Source organism: Oncorhynchus mykiss, chromosome 29, assembly GCF_057628025.1.
Source record: "Oncorhynchus mykiss isolate SJ-2025 chromosome 29, ASM5762802v1, whole genome shotgun sequence".
Lineage (NCBI taxonomy): Eukaryota > Metazoa > Chordata > Actinopteri > Salmoniformes > Salmonidae > Oncorhynchus > Oncorhynchus mykiss.
The window spans coordinates 2353691-2375000 of record NC_143050.1 but is presented as its reverse complement, the minus strand read 5'-3'; the positions used below and the strand labels follow the sequence as shown (position 1 = coordinate 2375000).

Genomic DNA, 21310 nt, shown 5'->3' with positions numbered 1-21310 from the left:
GATTGAGTTGGAGGCGTGCGTGGCCACGCAGTCGTGGGTGAACAGGGAGTACAGGAGAGGGCTCAGAACGCAACCTTGTGGGGCCCCAGTGTTGAGGATCAGCGGGGAGGAGATGTTGTTGCCTACCCTCACCACCTGGGGGCGGCCCGTCAGGAAGTCCAGTACCCAGTTGCACAGGGCGGGGTCGAGACCCAGGGTCTCGAGCTTGATGACGAGCTTGGAGGGTACTATGGTGTTGAATGCCGAGCTGTAGTCGATGAACAGCATTCTCACATAGGTATTCCTCTTGTCCAGATGGGTTAGGGCAGTGTGCAGTGTGGTTGAGATTGCATCGTCTGTGGACCTATTTGGGCGGTAAGCAAATTGGAGTGGGTCTAGGGTGTCAGGTAGGGTGGAGGTGATATGGTCCTTGACTAGTCTCTCAAAGCACTTCATGATGACGGATGTGAGTGCTACGGGGCGGTAGTCATTTAGCTCAGTTACCTTAGCTTTCTTGGGAACAGGAACAATGGTGGCCCTCTTGAAGCATGTGGGAACAGCAGACTGGTATAGGGATTGATTGAATATGTCCGTAAACACACCGGCCAGCTGGTCTGCGCATGCTCTGAGGGCGCGGCTGGGGATGCCATCTGGGCCTGCAGCCTTGCGAGGGTTAACACGTTTAAATGTCTTACTCACCTCGGCTGCAGTGAAGGAGAGACCGCATGTTTTCGTTGCAGGCCGTGTCAGTGGCACTGTATTGTCCTCAAAGCGGGCAAAAAAGTTATTTAGTCTGCCTGGGAGCAAGACATCCTGGTCCGTGACTGGGCTGGGTTTCTTCCTGTAGTCCGTGATTGACTGTAGACCCTGCCACATGCCTCTTGTGTCTGAGCCGTTGAATTGAGATTCTACTTTGTCTCTGTACTGGCGCTTAGCTTGTTTGATAGCCTTGCGGAGGGAATAGCTGCACTGTTTGTATTCGGTCATGTTACCAGACACCTTGCCCTGATTAAAAGCAGTGGTTCGCGCTTTCAGTTTCACACGAATGCTGCCATCAATCCACGGTTTCTGGTTAGGGAATGTTTTAATCGTTGCTATGGGAACGACATCTTCAACGCACGTTCTAATGAACTCGCACACCGAATCAGCGTATTCGTCAATGTTGTTATCTGACGCAATACGAAACATCTCCCAGTCCACGTGATGGAAGCAGTCTTGGAGTGTGGAGTCAGCTTGGTCGGACCAGCGTTGGACAGACCTCAGCGTGGGAGCCTCTTGTTTTAGTTTCTGTCTGTAGGCAGGGATCAACAAAATGGAGTCGTGGTCAGCTTTTCCGAAAGATATCCAGGTTGAGGATGGTGTATCAACAGTGGACAGATATCCAGGTTGAGGATGGTGTATCAACAGTGGAAAGATATCCAGGTTGAGGATGGTGTATCAACAGTGGACAGATATCCAGGTTGAGGATGGTGTATCAACAGTGGACAGATATCCAGGTTGAGGATGATGTATCAACAGTGGACAGATATCCAGGTTGAGGATGGTGTATCAACAGTGGACAGATATCCAGGTAGAGGATGGTGTATCAACAGTGGACAGATATCCAGGTAGAGGATGGTGTATCTGCAGTGGACAGATATCCAGGTAAAGGATGGTGTATCAACAGTGGACAGATATCCAGGTTGAGGATGGTGTATCAACAGTGGACAGATATCCAGGTAGAGGATGGTGTATCTGCAGTGGACAGATATCCAGGTAGAGGATGGTGTATCAACAGTGGACAGATATCCAGGTTGAGGATGGTGTATCAACAGTGGACAGATATCCAGGTTGAGGATGGTGTATCAACAGTGGACAGATATCCAGGTAGAGGATGGTGTATCAACAGTGGACAGATATCCAGGTAGAGGATGGTGTATCAACAGTGGACAGATATCCAGGTTGAGGATGGTGTATCAACAGTGGACAGATATCCAGGTTGAGGATGGTGTATCAACAGTGGACAGATATCCAGGTTGAGGATGGTGTATCTGCAGTGGACAGATATCCAGGTAGAGGATGGTGTATCAACAGTGGACAGATATCCAGGTTGAGGATGGTATATCTGCAGTGGACAGATATCCAGGTAGAGGATGGTATATCTGCAGTGGACAGATATCCAGGTAGAGGATGGTGTATCTGCAGTGGACAGATATCCAGGTAGAGGATGGTGTATCAACAGTGGACAGATATCCAGGTTGAGGATGGTGTATCAACAGTGGACAGATATCCAGGTAGAGGATGGTGTATCAACAGTGGACAGATATCCAGGTAGAGGATGGTGTATCAACAGTGGACAGATATCCAGGTTGAGGATGGTGTATCAACAGTGGACAGATATCCAGGTTGAGGATGGTGTATCTGCAGTGGACAGATATCCAGGTAGAGGATGGTGTATCAACAGTGGACAGATATCCAGGTTGAGGATGGTGTATCAACAGTGGACAGATATCCAGGTAGAGGATGGTGTATCAACAGTGGACAGATATCCAGGTAGAGGATGGTGTATCAACAGTGGACAGATATCCAGGTTGAGGATGGTGTATCAACAGTGGACAGATATCCAGGTTGAGGATGGTGTATCTGCAGTGGACAGATATCCAGGTAGAGGATGGTGTATCAACAGTGGACAGATATCCAGGTTGAGGATGGTGTATCAACAGTGGACAGATATCCAGGTAGAGGATGGTGTATCAACAGTGGACAGATATCCAGGTTGAGGATGGTGTATCTGCAGTGGACAGATATCCAGGTTGAGGATGGTGTATCTGCAGTGGACAGATATCCAGGTTGAGGATGGTGTATCAACAGTGGACAGATATCCAGGTAGAGGATGGTGTATCTGCAGTGGACAGATATCCAGGTTGAGGATGGTGTATCTGCAGTGGACAGATATCCAGGTAGAGGATGGTGTATCAACAGTGGACAGATATCCAGGTTGAGGATGGTGTATCTGCAGTGGACAGATATCCAGGTAGAGGATGGTGTATCTGCAGTGGACAGATATCCAGGTAGAGGATGGTGTATCAACAGTGGACAGATATCCAGGTTGAGGATGGTGTATCTTCAGTGGACAGATATCCAGGTTGAGGATGGTGTATCTGCAGTGGACAGATATCCAGGTAGAGGATGGTGTATCAACAGTGGACAGATATCCAGGTTGAGGATGGTGTATCAACAGTGGACAGATATCCAGGTAGAGGATGGTGTGTCTACAGTGGACAGATATCCAGGTTGAGGATGGTGTATCAACAGTGGACAGATATCCAGGTAGAGGATGGTGTATCTGCAGTGGACAGATATCCAGGTAGAGGATGGTGTATCTGCAGTGGACAGATATCCAGGTAGAGGATGGTGTATCTGCAGTGGACAGACATCCAGGTAGAGGATGGTGTATCTACAGTGGACAGATATCCAGGTAGAGGATGGTGTATCAACAGTGGACAGATATCCAGGTTGAGGATGATGTATCTGCAGTGGACAGATATCCAGGTAGAGGATGGTGTATCTGCAGTGGACAGATATCCAGGTAGAGGATGGTGTATCATCAGTGGACAGATATCCAGGTAGAGGATGGTGTATCTGCAGTGGACAGATATCCAGGTTGAGGATGGTGTATCAACAGTGGACAGATATCCAGGTTGAGGATGGTGTATCTGCAGTGGACAGATATCCAGGTTGAGGATGGTGTATCAACAGTGGACAGATATCCAGGTTGAGGATGGTGTATCTGCAGTGGACAGATATCCAGGTTGAGGATGGTGTATCAACAGTGGACAGATATCCAGGTTGAGGATGGTGTATCTGCAGTGGACAGATATCCAGGTTGAGGATGGTGTATCAACAGTGGACAGATATCCAGGTTGAGGATGGTGTATCAACAGTGGACAGATATCCAGGTTGAGGATGGTGTATCTGCAGTGGACAGATATCCAGGTTGAGGGTGGTGTATCAACAGTGGACAGATATCCAGGTTGAGGATGGTGTATCAACAGTGGACAGGTGTAGATTGAGGATGGTGTATCTGCAGTGGACAGATATCCAGGTTGAGGATGGTGTATCAACAGTGGACAGATATCCAGGTAGAGGATGGTGTATCTGCAGTGGACAGATATCCAGGTTGAGGATGGTGTATCAACAGTGGACAGATATCCAGGTAGAGGATGGTGTATCTGCAGTGGACAGATATCCAGGTAGAGGATGGTGTATCAACAGTGGACAGGTGTAGATTGAGGATGGTGTATCAACAGTGGACAGGTGTAGATTGAGGATGGTGTGGCTACAGTGGACAGATATCCAGGTAGAGGATGGTGTATCTGCAGTGGACAGATGTAGATTGAGGATGGTGTATCAACAGTGGACAGATATCCAGGTTGAGGATGGTGTATCAACAGTGGACAGATATCCAGGTTGAGGATGGTGTATCAACAGTGGACAGATATCCAGGTTGAGGATGGTGTCTCTGCAGTGGACAGATATCCAGGTTGAGGATGGTGTATCTGCAGTGGACAGATATCCAGGTTGAGGATGGTGTATCAACAGTGGACAGATATCCAGGTTGAGGATGGTGTATCTGCAGTGGACAGATATCCAGGTTGAGGATGGTGTATCAACAGTGGACAGATATCCAGGTTGAGGATGGTGTATCAACAGTGGACAGATATCCAGGTTGAGGATGGTGTATCTGCAGTGGACAGATATCCAGGTTGAGGATGGTGTATCAACAGTGGACAGATATCCAGGTTGAGGATGGTGTATCAACAGTGGACAGATATCCAGGTTGAGGATGGTGTCTCTGCAGTGGACAGATATCCAGGTCTAGGATGGTGTGGCTACAGTGGACAGATATCCAGGTAGAGGGTGGTGTATCAACAGTGGACAGATATCCAGGTTGAGGATGGTGTATCAACAGTGGACAGGTGTAGATTGAGGATGGTGTATCTGCAGTGGACAGATATCCAGGTTGAGGATGGTGTATCAACAGTGGACAGATATCCAGGTTGAGGATGGTGTCTCTGCAGTGGACAGATATCCAGGTTGAGGATGGTGTATCTGCAGTGGACAGATATCCAGGTTGAGGGTGGTGTATCAACAGTGGACAGATATCCAGGTTGAGGATGGTGTATCAACAGTGGACAGGTGTAGATTGAGGATGGTGTATCTGCAGTGGACAGATATCCAGGTTGAGGATGGTGTATCAACAGTGGACAGATATCCAGGTAGAGGATGGTGTATCTGCAGTGGACAGATATCCAGGTTGAGGATGGTGTATCAACAGTGGACAGATATCCAGGTAGAGGATGGTGTATCTGCAGTGGACAGATATCCAGGTAGAGGATGGTGTATCAACAGTGGACAGGTGTAGATTGAGGATGGTGTATCAACAGTGGACAGGTGTAGATTGAGGATGGTGTGGCTACAGTGGACAGATATCCAGGTAGAGGATGGTGTATCTGCAGTGGACAGATGTAGATTGAGGATGGTGTATCAACAGTGGACAGATATCCAGGTTGAGGATGGTGTATCAACAGTGGACAGATATCCAGGTTGAGGATGGTGTATCAACAGTGGACAGATATCCAGGTTGAGGATGGTGTCTCTGCAGTGGACAGATATCCAGGTTGAGGATGGTGTATCTGCAGTGGACAGATATCCAGGTTGAGGATGGTGTATCAACAGTGGACAGATATCCAGGTTGAGGATGGTGTATCTGCAGTGGACAGATATCCAGGTTGAGGATGGTGTATCAACAGTGGACAGATATCCAGGTTGAGGATGGTGTATCAACAGTGGACAGATATCCAGGTTGAGGATGGTGTATCTGCAGTGGACAGATATCCAGGTTGAGGATGGTGTATCAACAGTGGACAGATATCCAGGTTGAGGATGGTGTATCAACAGTGGACAGATATCCAGGTTGAGGATGGTGTCTCTGCAGTGGACAGATATCCAGGTCTAGGATGGTGTGGCTACAGTGGACAGATATCCAGGTAGAGGATGGTGTATCTGCAGTGGACAGATATCCAGGTAGAGGATGGTGTATCTGCAGTGGACAGATATCCAGGTAGAGGATGGTGTATCTGCAGTGGACAGATATCCAGGTAGAGGATGGTGTATCTGCAGTGGACAGATATCCAGGTAGAGGATGGTGTATCTGCAGTGGACAGACATCCAGGTAGAGGATGGTGTATCTACAGTGGACAGATATCCAGGTAGAGGATGGTGTATCAACAGTGGACAGATATCCAGGTTGAGGATGGTGTATCTGCAGTGGACAGATATCCAGGTAGAGGATGGTGTATCTGCAGTGGACAGATATCCAGGTAGAGGATGGTGTATCATCAGTGGACAGATATCCAGGTAGAGGATGGTGTATCTGCAGTGGACAGATATCCAGGTTGAGGATGGTGTATCAACAGTGGACAGATATCCAGGTTGAGGATGGTGTATCTGCAGTGGACAGATATCCAGGTTGAGGATGGTGTATCAACAGTGGACAGATATCCAGGTTGAGGATGGTGTATCTGCAGTGGACAGATATCCAGGTTGAGGATGGTGTATCAACAGTGGACAGATATCCAGGTTGAGGATGGTGTATCTGCAGTGGACAGATATCCAGGTTGAGGATGGTGTATCAACAGTGGACAGATATCCAGGTTGAGGATGGTGTATCAACAGTGGACAGATATCCAGGTTGAGGATGGTGTATCTGCAGTGGACAGATATCCAGGTTGAGGGTGGTGTATCAACAGTGGACAGATATCCAGGTTGAGGATGGTGTATCAACAGTGGACAGGTGTAGATTGAGGATGGTGTATCTGCAGTGGACAGATATCCAGGTTGAGGATGGTGTATCAACAGTGGACAGATATCCAGGTAGAGGATGGTGTATCTGCAGTGGACAGATATCCAGGTTGAGGATGGTGTATCAACAGTGGACAGATATCCAGGTAGAGGATGGTGTATCTGCAGTGGACAGATATCCAGGTAGAGGATGGTGTATCAACAGTGGACAGGTGTAGATTGAGGATGGTGTATCAACAGTGGACAGGTGTAGATTGAGGATGGTGTGGCTACAGTGGACAGATATCCAGGTAGAGGATGGTGTATCTGCAGTGGACAGATGTAGATTGAGGATGGTGTATCAACAGTGGACAGATATCCAGGTTGAGGATGGTGTATCAACAGTGGACAGATATCCAGGTTGAGGATGGTGTATCAACAGTGGACAGATATCCAGGTTGAGGATGGTGTCTCTGCAGTGGACAGATATCCAGGTTGAGGATGGTGTATCTGCAGTGGACAGATATCCAGGTTGAGGATGGTGTATCAACAGTGGACAGATATCCAGGTTGAGGATGGTGTATCTGCAGTGGACAGATATCCAGGTTGAGGATGGTGTATCAACAGTGGACAGATATCCAGGTTGAGGATGGTGTATCAACAGTGGACAGATATCCAGGTTGAGGATGGTGTATCTGCAGTGGACAGATATCCAGGTTGAGGATGGTGTATCAACAGTGGACAGATATCCAGGTTGAGGATGGTGTATCAACAGTGGACAGATATCCAGGTTGAGGATGGTGTCTCTGCAGTGGACAGATATCCAGGTCTAGGATGGTGTGGCTACAGTGGACAGATATCCAGGTTGAGGATGGTGTATCAACAGTGGACAGATATCCAGGTTGAGGATGGTGTATCAACAGTGGACAGATATCCAGGTTGAGGATGGTGTGGCTACAGTGGAAAGATATCCAGGTTGAGGATGGTGTATCAACAGTGGACAGATATCCAGGTTGAGGATGGTGTATCAACAGTGGACAGATATCCAGGTTGAGGATGGTGTGGCTACAGTGGACAGATATCCAGGTTGAGGATGGTGTATCAACAGTGGACAGATATCCAGGTTGAGGATGGTGTGGCTACAGTGGACAGATATCCAGGTTGAGGATGGTGTATCAACAGTGGACAGATATCCAGGTTGAGGATGGTGTGGCTACAGTGGACAGATATCCGGGTTGAGGATGGTGTATCTGCAGTGGACAGATATCCAGGTTGAGGATGGTGTATCAACAGTGGACAGACATCCAGGTTGAGGATGGTGTATCAACAGTGGACAGACATCCAGGTTGAGGATGGTGTATCAACAGTGGACAGGTGTAGATTGAGGATGGTGTATCTGCAGTGGACAGATATCCAGGTAGAGGATGGTGTATCAACAGTGGACAGACATCCAGGTAGAGGATGGTGTATCAACAGTGGACAGACATCCAGGTTGAGGATGGTGTATCTGCAGTACACAGATATCCAGGTTGAGGATGGTGTATCAACAGTGGACAGATATCCAGGTAGAGGATGGTGTATCAACAGTGGACAGACATCCAGGTTGAGGATGGTGTATCTGCAGTGGACAGGTGTAGATTGAGGATGGTGTATCAACAGTGGACAGATATCCAGGTAGAGGATGGTGTATCAACAGTGGACAGGTGTAGATTGAGGATGGTGTATCTGCAGTGGACAGATATCCAGGTAGAGGATGGTGTATCAACAGTGGACAGACATCCAGGTTGAGGATGGTGTATCTGCAGTGGACAGGTGTAGATTGAGGATGGTGTATCAACAGTGGACAGATATCCAGGTAGAGGATGGTGTATCTGCAGTGGACAGATATCCAGGTTGAGGATGGTGTATCAACAGTGGACAGATATCCAGGTTGAGGATGGTGTATCAACAGTGGACAGATATCCAGGTTGAGGATGGTGTATCAACAGTGGACAGATATCCAGGTTGAGGATGGTGTATCAACAGTGGACAGATATCCAGGTTGAGGATGGTGTATCTGCAGTGGACAGATATCCAGGTTGAGGATGGTGTATCAACAGTGGACAGATATCCAGGTTGAGGATGGTGTATCAACAGTGGACAGATATCCAGGTTGAGGATGGTGTGGCTACAGTGGACAGATATCCAGGTAGAGGATGGTGTATCTGCAGTGGACAGATATCCAGGTAGAGGATGGTGTATCTGCAGTGGACAGATATCCAGGTAGAGGATGGTGTATCAACAGTGGACAGATATCCAGGTAGAGGATGGTGTGTCTACAGTGGACAGATATCCAGGTAGAGGATGGTGTATCTGCAGTGGACAGATATCCAGGTAGAGGATGGTGTATCAACAGTGGACAGATATCCAGGTTGAGGATGGTGTATCTGCAGTGGACAGGTGTAGATTGAGGATGGTGTATCAACAGTGGACAGGTGTAGATTGAGGATGGTGTGGCTACAGTGGACAGATATCCAGGTTGAGGATGGTGTATCTGCAGTGGACAGATATCCAGGTTGAGGATGGTGTATCAACAGTGGACAGATATCCAGGTAGAGGATGGTGTATCAACAGTGGACAGATATCCAGGTAGAGGATGGTGTATCTGCAGTGGACAGATATCCAGGTAGAGGATGGTGTATCAACAGTGGACAGATATCCAGGTTGAGGATGGTGTATCTGCAGTGGACAGATATCCAGTTAGAGGATGGTGTATCAACAGTGGACAGATATCCAGGTTGAAGATGGTGTATCAACAGTGGACAGATATCCAGGTTGAGGATGGTGTATCTGCAGTGGACAGATATCCAGGTAGAGGATGGTGTATCTGCAGTGGACAGATATCCAGGTAGAGGATGGTGTATCAACAGTGGACAGATATCCAGGTTGAGGATGGTGTATCTGCAGTGGACAGATATCCAGGTAGAGGATGGTGTATCAACAGTGGACAGATATCCAGGTTGAGGATGGTGTATCAACAGTGGACAGATATCCAGGTTGAGGATGGTGTATCTGCAGTGGACAGATATCCAGGTAGAGGATGGTGTATCAACAGTGGACAGATATCCAGGTTGAGGATGGTGTATCAACAGTGGACAGATATCCAGGTTGAGGGTGGTGTATCAACAGTGGACAGATATCCAGGTTGAGGATGGTGTATCTGCAGTGGACAGATATCCAGGTTGAGGATGGTGTATCTGCAGTGGACAGATATCCAGGTTGAGGGTGGTGTATCAACAGTGGACAGATATCCAGGTTGAGGATGGTGTATCAACAGTGGACAGATATCCAGGTTGAGGATGGTGTATCAACAGTGGACAGATATCCAGGTAGAGGATGGTGTATCTGCAGTGGACAGGTGTAGATTGAGGATGGTGTATCAACAGTGGACAGATATCCAGGTTGAGGATGGTGTATCAACAGTGGACAGATATCCAGGTAGAGGATGGTGTGTCTACAGTGGACAGATATCCAGGTAGAGGATGGTGTATCTGCAGTGGACAGATATCCAGGTAGAGGATGGTGTATCAACAGTGGACAGATATCCAGGTAGAGGATGGTGTATCTGCAGTGGACAGATATCCAGGTTGAGGATGGTGTATCTGCAGTGGACAGATATCCAGGTTGAGGATGGTGTATCTGCAGTGGACAGATATCCAGGTAGAGGATGGTGTGTCTACAGTGGACAGATGTAGATTGAGTCAGAGCCAGGTTGCCACTGCCACCTCAATTTTTGTATTATTTTAAGAGACCGAAGACCTAGATATGTTTTTTTAGTTTCCACCCCCAATAAAAGTGTAAAAAAAAAGTCTGTGGTGCACAATGTTTTCTTTTGTAAAGATGGAACCGACAGGAAGTGGCTCCTCATACAGTGAAGAGAACCATGCTTTATTCTGCATTTTGCAAAAGCCCACAGAGAACAGCCCTTTCATCAATATGCAACGACAGACTGGAAGCATATCCATCAGAGAGTGAAAGAGTGTTACGCAAAGAGGTTATGCTGAGGCCTACTTTCTATGGTCCTCCAAAGGTAACACTGAGAGCCTGTTCATCGGTAGTCGGCATGTCTGTTCATAGAGAGCAAAGTGCGCAGAAGAAGGCAAGTGCTAGAGAGCATTATAGATGTTGTTAAAGTCAAGAGGGGGTCTGAGCTACAGAGGCATGCGGTCTGAAAGCAGTTTATACGCAGGATGACAGCAGCGTTGACCATGGCAACTTCTTTGGAGATTATCGTTCTGCTTGGAAAGTACGACCTGTGTGTGAAAGAGCATCTGACTGCCTGTAGAGAGAAAAGCAGGAAACTGCCAGGGTCAAGAAGAGGGCAGAGGCTCTCTAATCACTCTGTTATAAAAAGGACTACTGTCGATAACGTCACTACCACCATCCAACACACAATGCAGGCCACCATAGCAAGTGAAATCCAGGAAGCTGATATGTTTTCAGTCCAGACTGACACTACGCAGGACATCGACAACACAAGATCAATGCTCTGTCATAGTCAGATATGTGACGAACGTCATCCATGAGAGGCTTGTGGCCTGTGGTGAAATGCGAGGCATCCACTGAACAATACTTTGTAAAGGTACTGAGTGAAGTTCTGGAAAACATGAAGCTTGACATCAGCAAGTGCATTGGCATTTCCACTGATGGAGCATCCTGTATGTAAGGCCAGTATGAAGGCTTCTCTCCCCTGCTCCCTGCAAAGTCCACCAATCAGGTGCAGGTGTGGTGCTCTGCACTCCATTTGAACCTCATTTTGGCAGACTCAACAGAGAGAGTGTCTTGGTACGTGGGACACTTTTTTCTCTCATTAACAACATAGCTGTGTTCTTCCGCGAATCCTACCAGAGGATTCAATAGCATCACTACTCTGGACGGTTCTGACTTAGAATACGTGGACAACTACAAATACCTTTGTGTCTGGTTAGACTGTAAACTCTCCTTCGAGACTCATATTAAGCATCTCCAATCCAAAATTAAATCTAGAATCGGCTTCCTATTTCGCAACAAAGCCTCGTTCCCTCATGCTGCCAAACATAAAACTGACTATCCTACCGATCCTTGACTTTGGCGATGTAATTTACAAAATAGCCTCCAACACTCTACTCAGCAAATTGGATGCAGTCTATCACAGTCCCATCCGTTTTGTCACCAAGGCCCCATATACTACACACCACTGCGACCTGTCTCTGCTGGGTGCCTTCTAGCAGTAAGGTGGCTGACTGCAGGACACCAGCTCCTAGCAGCTTCCAGGCTGACTGCAGGACACCAGCTCCTAGCAGCTTCCAGACTGACTGCAGGACACCAGCTCCTAGCAGCTTCCAGACTGACTGCAGGACACCAGCTCCTAACAGCATACAGACTGACTGCAGGACACCAGCTCCTAGCACAGCATCCAGACTGACTGCAGAACACCAGCTCCTAACAGCTTCCAGGCTGACTGCAGGACATCAGCTCCTAACAGCTTCCAGGCTGACTGCAGGACATCAGCTCCTTGCAGCATCCAGACTGACTGCAGGACACCAGCTCCTAACAGCATCCAGCCTGACTGCAGGACACCAGCTCCTAGCACAGCATCCTGACTGACTGCAGGACACCAGCTCCTAGCACAGCATCCAGACTGACTGCAGGACACCAGCTCCTAACATCATCCAGGCTGACTGCAGGACACCAGCTCCTAGCACAGCATCCAGGCTGACTGCAGGACACCAGCTCCTAACACAGCATCCAGACTGATTGCAGGACACCAGCTCCTAACAGCATCCAGGCTGACTGCAGGACACCAGCTCCTAACAGCATCCAGACTGACTGCAGGACACCAGCTCCTAACAGCATCCAGACTGACTGCAGGACACCAGCTCCTAACAGCTTCCAGGCTGACTGCAGGACACCAGCTCCTAGGAGCTTCCAGACTGACTGCAGGACACCAGCTCCTAACAGCATACAGACTGACTGCAGGACACCAGCTCCTAGCACAGCATCCAGACTGGCTGCAGGACACCAGCTCCTAACAGCTTCCAGGCTGACTGCAGGACATCAGCTCCTTGCAGCATCCAGACTGACTGCAGGACACCAGCTCCTAACAGCATCCAGCCTGACTGCAGGACACCAGCTCCTAGCACAGCATCCAGACTGACTGCAGGACACCAGCTCCTAACATCATCCAGGCTGACTGCAGGACACCAGCTCCTAGCACAGCATCCAGGCTGACTGCAGGACACCAGCTCCTAACACAGCATCCAGACTGATTGCAGGACACCAGCTCCTAACAGCATCCAGGCTGACTGCAGGACACCAGCTCCTAGCACAGCATCCAGACTGACTGCAGAACACCAGCTCCTAACAGCTTCCAGGCTGACTGCAGGACATCAGCTCCTAACAGCTTCCAGGCTGACTGCAGGACATCAGCTCCTTGCAGCATCCAGACTGACTGCAGGACACCAGCTCCTAACAGCATCCAGCCTGACTGCAGGACACCAGCTCCTAGCACAGCATCCTGACTGACTGCAGGACACCAGCTCCTAGCACAGCATCCAGACTGACTGCAGGACACCAGCTCCTAACATCATCCAGGCTGACTGCAGGACACCAGCTCCTAGCACAGCATCCAGGCTGACTGCAGGACACCAGCTCCTAACACAGCATCCAGACTGATTGCAGGACACCAGCTCCTAACAGCATCCAGGCTGACTGCAGGACACCAGCTCCTAACAGCATCCAGACTGACTGCAGGACACCAGCTCCTAACAGCTTCCAGGCTGACTGCAGGACACCAGCTCCTAGGAGCTTCCAGACTGACTGCAGGACACCAGCTCCTAACAGCATACAGACTGACTGCAGGACACCAGCTCCTAGCACAGCATCCAGACTGGCTGCAGGACACCAGCTCCTAACAGCTTCCAGGCTGACTGCAGGACATCAGCTCCTTGCAGCATCCAGACTGACTGCAGGACACCAGCTCCTAACAGCATCCAGCCTGACTGCAGGACACCAGCTCCTAGCACAGCATCCAGACTGACTGCAGGACACCAGCTCCTAACATCATCCAGGCTGACTGCAGGACACCAGCTCCTAGCACAGCATCCAGGCTGACTGCAGGACACCAGCTCCTAACACAGCATCCAGACTGATTGCAGGACACCAGCTCCTAACAGCATCCAGGCTGACTGCAGGACACCAGCTCCTAACAGCATCCATACTGACTGAAGGACACCAGCTCCTAACAGCTTCCAGGCTGACTGCAGGACACCAGCTCCTTGCAGCATAAAGAACTGACTGCAGGACACCAGCTCCTAACAGCATCCAGGCTGACTGCAGAACACCAGCTCCTAGCACAGCATCCAGACTGACTGCAGGACACCAGCTCCTAGCACAGCATCCAGACTGATTGCAGGACACCAGCTCCTAACACAGCATCCAGACTGACTGCAGGACACCAGCTCCTAACACTGCATCCAGGCTGACTGCAGGACACCAGCTCCTAGCACAGCATCCAGGCTGACTGCAGGACACCAGCTCCTAACAGCATCCAGGCTGACTGCAGGACACCAGCTCCTAGCATAGCATCCAGACTGACTGCAGGACACCAGCTCCTAACAGCATCCAGACTGACTGCAGGACACCAGCTCCTAACACAGCATCCAGACTGACTGCAGGACACCAGCTCCTAACACAGCATCCAGACTGACTGCAGGACACCAGCTCCTAACAGCATCCAGACTGACTGCAGGACACCAGCTCCTAACACAGCATCCAGACTGACTGCAGGACACCAGCTCCTAACACAGCATCCAGGCTGACTGCAGGACACCAGCTCCTAGCACAGCATCCAGGCTGACTGCAGGACACCAGCTCCTAACAGCATCCAGGCTGACTGCAGGACACCAGCTCCTAGCATAGCATCCAGACTGACTGCAGGACACCAGCTCCTAACAGCATCCATACTGACTGCAGGACACCAGCTCCTAACAGCATCCATAGTAATATAATGAATTTCTGTCGTTGACACTGTTGTTGTCTTCTATCTTTTGGTATTCTTGTTTAAGTTTATTTTATCGCAACACACTGATTCCCATTGCTTGTATAGCTTACGGTGGCCATATCTCTGGAGACCTGTTGTAAGCTCCTCTTGTACCTTTTGAGTCAGCCCAGAGAGCAAGTAAGGTCTCCCCTAAAGTCCAGGATTCATTCATTTTCGATTAATTTTGTTATTATTTTTTTGTATCTTGTCGTTGTATCTGAAATATTAGCTAAGTTAGCTAGCTAGACATATTTTAGTTGTAAATAATGGTAATGGAACTTTGTTACTAAAACAATGATGGCGACGATGTGGAACCCCGCCCCTCAGTACACTTTACAAGCGAGTCAGGACTAAGTCTTTTCTATTGGCCCACATGAACAGAACCGCACCCAAATGTAATAAAAAAACAGACCCACCAGTACCAGCTCGGGTACGGTATGGTTCAGTACCTAGGTGGAAAAACACTTAGTCAGTATGAACTAGCTAGTGTTAGTGAGTATGAACTAGCTAGTGTTTGCGAGTATGAACTAGCTAGTGTTTGCGAGAATATGATCTAGCTAGTGTTAGGCAGTATGAACTAACAAGTGTTAGGCAGTATGAACTAACTAGTGTTTGCGAGTATGAACTAGCTAGTGTTTGCGAGTATGAACTAGCTAGTGTTTGCGAGTATGAACTAGCTAGTGTTTGCGAGAATATGATCTAGCTAGTGTTTGCGAGAATATGATCTAGCTAGTGTTTGGCAGTATGAACTAACTAGTGTTAGGCAGTATGAACTAACTAGTGTTTGCGAGTATGAACTAACTAGTGTTTGCGAGTATGAACTAGCTAGTGTTTGCGAGAATATGATCTAGCTAGTGTTAGTGAGTATGAACTAACTAGTGTTTGCGAGTATGAACTAACTAGTGTTTGCGAGTATGAACTAGCTAGTGTTTGCGAGAATATGATCTAGCTAGTGTTTGCGAGAATATGATCTAGCTAGTGTTAGTGAGTATGAACTAACTAGTGTTTGCGAGTATGAACTAACTAGTGTTTGTGAGAATATGAACTAGCTAGTGTTAGTGAGTATGAACTAGCTAGTGTTAGCGGGTATATACTATCTAGTGTTAGTCAGTATGAACTAGCTAGTGTTAGCGTTTATATACTAGCTAGTGTTAGCAAGAATATGATCTAGCTGGCGTAAGCGTCAGACTTACCGTTGTCATCGAAGGAGTCTGAGGTGTAGGAGCTGAGAGAGAGAGCTTCAGATGTACTGTCTGAGAAACACGGCACCTCTTCTACCAGATCCTCCACTGTAGACAGACAGGAAAGAGTGGGTCAGAGAGTGTGTGTGTGTGTGTGATAATAAATACTACACATTTGTGTTTTGTCCTATATTCATATTTTATTTATTTATTTTTAATCCCAGCTTCTGACCCCGCAGGAGGCCTCTTAAATGACTTGCCTAGTTAATTAAATAAAGGTTAAATAAAATACAATTTTAAAAAATGATGCTACTCTTCTCAGTGCATACACACCAATGTTACCATCTGAAAATCAGGCAAAGGACTGCTTCCACCAGTCACTAGATGAAGCCCTTCACCGCATCCCCAGGAATGACAAGATGTTTCTGCTGGGTGACTTCAACGCTAGGTTGGGACAAAACAATAGGATACGGAGCGGAGAGCTGGGTAGGCATGGTGTTGGCCAGGTCAATGAGAATGGAATGAGCCTGCTAACTCTGTACTGATTATGATCTCATCGTCACTGGCACCTTGTTCCAGCTGAAGAACAAATATAAAACATCATGGATGCCCCCACGCTCCAAACACTGGCCCCTGATTGACTACATCATAGATGCCCACACGCTCCAAACACTGGCCCCTGATTGACTACATCATAGATGCCCCCACGCTCCAAACACTGGCCCCAGATTTACTCCGTCATAGTGAGACGTTCTGACACTAATGACATCCTGCTGACACGTGACATGAGGGGTACTGAATGCTGGACAGATCACTGTGTGGTACTGGCTAAACTCCAGGTCAGAATACATCCCCCCAACGCCAGCAGAAGTTCAGTAAGAGGCGTCTGCACCATATCCGGCTTGAGAAAGCTGTAGTAAGGGACGAGTTCCGTCGCTCTCTCGCTGAAAGGCTGAGGGAGACTGAGCCTCTTCTGAGCACAGAGGACCTCATGGACCAGAAGTGGGCATCTATTAACTCAGTGCTCTATCAGGCAGCGGCCCACTCCATTGGCTACAGAGGTAGGAAACATCGCAACTGGTTCGAAGAGAACTCTGACACCATCACAACCTTACTGGGAAAATGTGCACAAAGCACACAGGGCTACTCTCAACAGCCCCACATCTGCTAACCTTCGCAATGTCTCATCTGCTATACTTTGCAAGCAATGGAGTGCATCACGCAAAGAAGTGCAAACAATCTTGCATGTTCCGCAGAAGAAATGGTGGACGAATAAGGCACAGGAAATCCACATTTATGCAATTTCTACAACTCAACTAAAGCTATCTATGGCACTAGAAGTGTCTCCATCAACCCCAGAAAACAGCTGATAGTCTGACTCTCTTGAAGGACCAAAACCAGATCCTGATGAGGTGGGCTGACCCACCAAAACCAGATCCTGATGAGGTGGGCTGACCCACCAAAACCAGATCCTGATGAGGTGGGCTGACCCACCAAAACCAGATCCTGATGAGGTGGGCTGACCCACCAAAACCAGATCCTGATGAGGTGGGCTGACCCACCAAAACCAGATCCTGATGAGGTGGGCTGACCTACCAAAACCAGATCCTGATGAGGTGGGCTGACCCACCAAAACCAGATCCTGATGAGGTGGGCTGACCCACCAAAACCAGATCCTGATGAGGTGGGCTGACCCACCAAAACCAGATCCTGATGAGGTTCTAGGTATGTGTAGGTGTGTGTAGGTGTGTGTAGGTTTGTCTAGGTGTGTGTAGGTGTGTCTAGGTGTGTGTAGGTGTGTGTAGGTGTGTGTAGGTGTGTGTGTTCTTACCAAGAGGAGAGCTGGCTCTCTGAGTTCTCTCCAGTTCATATGCTCTCTGCTCCCACTCCTCCTCTCTTCCATCCCTCTCTCCCTGCCTCTCCCAGGGAGCTTTATGGGCGGGGTTTCGTTCTGAGTGACAGGGCGATAGGGGCTGGAGATTGGGCACCACACTACACACGGCCACGCCCCTTCTACTAGCACCGCCCAGGATGTGATGCGAGGAATCAGACGACAAGAAGCTGCTCATCTGGCGGTGACAGGGTAGAGAGGGTTAACACACATACAGTGGCTGTAGGAAAGTATTCAGACCCCTTGACTTTTTACACATTGTTACATTACAGGATTAAATAAATAAAAATCTTCAGCAATCTACACACAATACCACATAATGACAAAACAAGGTTTTTAGAAATGTTTGCAAATATATATATATATATATATAAAAGGCTGAAATACCTTATTAATACATAAGTATTCAGACCCTTTGCTATGAGACTCAACATTGGCTCAGGTGCATCCTGTTTCCATTGATCATCCTTGAGATGTTTCTACAACTTGATTGGAGTCCTATCAATATAAGGTCCCACAGTTGACAGTGTATGTCAGAGCAAAAACCAAGGCAAGACAGGATTGTGTCGAGGCACAGGAAAATCTGGGAAAGGGTACGAAAACATTTCTGCAGCATTGAAGGTCCCCAAGAACACAGTGGCCTACGTCATTCTTAAATGGAAGACATTTGGAACCAACAAGACTCCTCCTAGAGCTGAGCAATTGGGGGAGAAGGGCCATGGTCAGGGAGGTGGATAAGAACCCGATGATCACTCTGACAGAACTCTAGAGTTCCTCTGTGGAGATGGGAGAACGTTCCAGAAGGACAACCATCTCTGCAGCACTACACCAATCAGGCCTTTATGGTAGAGTGGCCAGACGGAAGTCACTCCTCAGTAAAAGGCATATGGCAGCCCGCTTGGAGTTTATCAAAAGGCACCTAAAGACTCTCAGACCATGAGAAACCAGATTCTCTGGTTTGATGAAACCAAGATTGAACTCTTTGGCCTGAATGTCTGGAGGAAACCTGGCTCCATCCCAAGGGTGAAGCATATTGGTGGCAGCATCATGCTGTGGGGATGTTTTTCAGCAGCAGGGACTGGGAGACTAGTCAGGATTGAGAAAAAGATGAACGGAGAAAAGTACAGAGAGATCCTTGATGGAAAACCTGTTCCAGAGCGCTTAGGAACTCAAACTGGGGTGAGGGACAGGACAACGACTCACTAGACCCTGACCCTAAGCACACAGCCAAGACAATGCAGGAGCGGCTTCAGGACAAGTCGCTGAATGTCCTCCAGCCAGAGCCAGGACATGAACCCAATCAAACATCTCTGGAGAGACCTGAAAATAGCTGTGCAGCGACGCTCCCCATCCAACTTGACAGAGCTTGAGAGGATCTGCAGAGAAGAATGGGAGAAACTCCCCAAATACAGGTGTGCCAAGCTTGTAGCGTCATACCCAAGAAGACTTGCTGCCAAAGGTGCTTCAACAAAGTGCTTAGTAAAGGGTCTGAATACTTATGTAAATGTAATTTTTTCCGGTGTTTATTTGTAATAAATTTGCAAAAAAAATCTAAAAACCTGTTCTTGCTTCGTCATTATGGAGTATTGTGTGTAGATTAATGCGGAAAAAACTATTTAATCCATTTTAGAATAAGGCTGAAATGTAACTAAATGTGGAAAAAGTCAAGGGGTCTGAATACTTTCTGAAGGCACACACAGACACACACACACACACACACACACACACACACACCCCCGTCTACCCTACCTGACTGGTAGAGAGAGAGCTCTCGCTGGTAGCCATGTTATCGCCATCGATACCTCTCATTGCTAGGTTGTTGTTGTTGCCAGGCCAACCAGGTAGCATCGTCGTCGGGTGTGTAGTTGGCCGTACCATCACCTGAGGAGGCCCCAAACCCACCCCTCCACCTGTCACCACACCTCCACCTAGACCTCCATCTCTGTCGCCATAACTACCGACGCTGACCTCGGCAGTGCCGGGCGGTCGGGGGTCGGCAGCGACACGTACGGCTTTGAACTCGATGCCTTCTGACCCCATCCCCGTCTTTGTCAGCAGGTAGCTGGTCTCCACGGATACAGCAGACATGCCCACCCCCGTCCCGACCCCACCCACCGCCACACCCTCCTTTGCCCCTCCTCCATCCTGGCTGAAACCACTGTCGGAGTCCTTCCTCTGGAACCTGATCTTCTTCCTGAAGATAATGTAGAGGAGGAGGAGGAGGGAGATGACGAAGATCAGGACTCCGATTCCGATGATCTCTACTGGACCCACGTAGGAGAGAGGCCCCTGGGAAGAGGAACAAATCACGGATTACACGGATAACACAAAAGTTCACAATCAGAAACACTTTTCAACAAACATCAAGAGAACGAATGGTGGTGATGTCATGACCTCAGTAAGTCTTAAATTAACAAATGATAATGTTCTCCAAGCAGTTTATTCTTGAAACTCATTAAAAAATGACTGATTTAACAAGTAGCTTTCTCACTTTGACAGGACATAAAAGAGCAACAAGATATCCCCAAAATTCACTTCAGAATCTGACGTTTAAATTCTGACTTTTTTAAAAACGGGGTCTGCTTAGCACTGAGATTGAACACGAGACCCTCGGGACCTAGCAGACAACAGGTTGCATTCTGGTCTCCTTTTAAACCCGGGGTAACCCTGACAACAACAGAACATTAGAACAGTCACACATGAGGGTCTGTCCATGAGGTTTGCTACAATACTTTGAACCCTGTTTAAATCCTTCCAGATATTAATAGATATTCATGGTTTTCCTGCTATTGTATAAAACTATTCCTTTTACTTTCTATACATAAACCCCGTGCAATCATGACAACAACTGATCACTGTACAGGCATGTGTGTGTCATTACCACAAGCCTGTTCTCCCCAATTAAGGTGCCACACCAGCCTCCTGTGATATACAGTAGCAGTCAAAGGTTTGAACACACCTACTGTACACACAGTTGAAGTCGGAAGTTAACATACACCTTAGCCAAATACATTTAAACTCAGTTTTTCACAATTCCTGACATTTAATCCTAGTAAAAATTCCCTGTTTTAGGGCAGTTAGGATCACCACTTTATTTTAAGAATGTGAAATGTCAGAATAATCTTTCATCACATTCCCAGTGGGTCAGAAGTTGACATACACTCAATTAGTATTTGGTAGCATTGCATTTAAATTGCATTTAAATTGTTTAACTTGGGTTAATCGTTTTTTGGTAGCCTTCCACAAGCTTCCCACAATAAATTGGGTGAATTTTGGCCACATTCCTCCTGACAGAGCTGGTGTAACTGAGTCAGGTTTGTAGGCCTCCTTGCACGCACACACTTTTTCAGTTCTGCCCATGTAACAGGGTTGGTTATG

The 21310-nt window shown here is 48.0% G+C and overlaps 1 protein-coding gene across 1 annotated transcript in view; it reads right to left on the bottom strand.

Moving 5' to 3' along the window:
* fat3b (FAT atypical cadherin 3b) overlaps window positions 1–21310 on the bottom strand; it is a 297423-nt gene that overhangs the window by 15355 nt on the left and 260758 nt on the right. Inside the window, exons 66-68 of the mRNA XM_090226225.1 lie at window positions 19682–20221; window positions 17873–18110; window positions 16054–16149 (exon numbers count right to left, since the gene is read on the bottom strand). Coding sequence (XP_090082351.1) covers window positions 16054–16149; window positions 17873–18110; window positions 19682–20221 — 874 coding nt within the window. The remainder of the gene's footprint in view (window positions 1–16053; window positions 16150–17872; window positions 18111–19681; window positions 20222–21310) is intronic.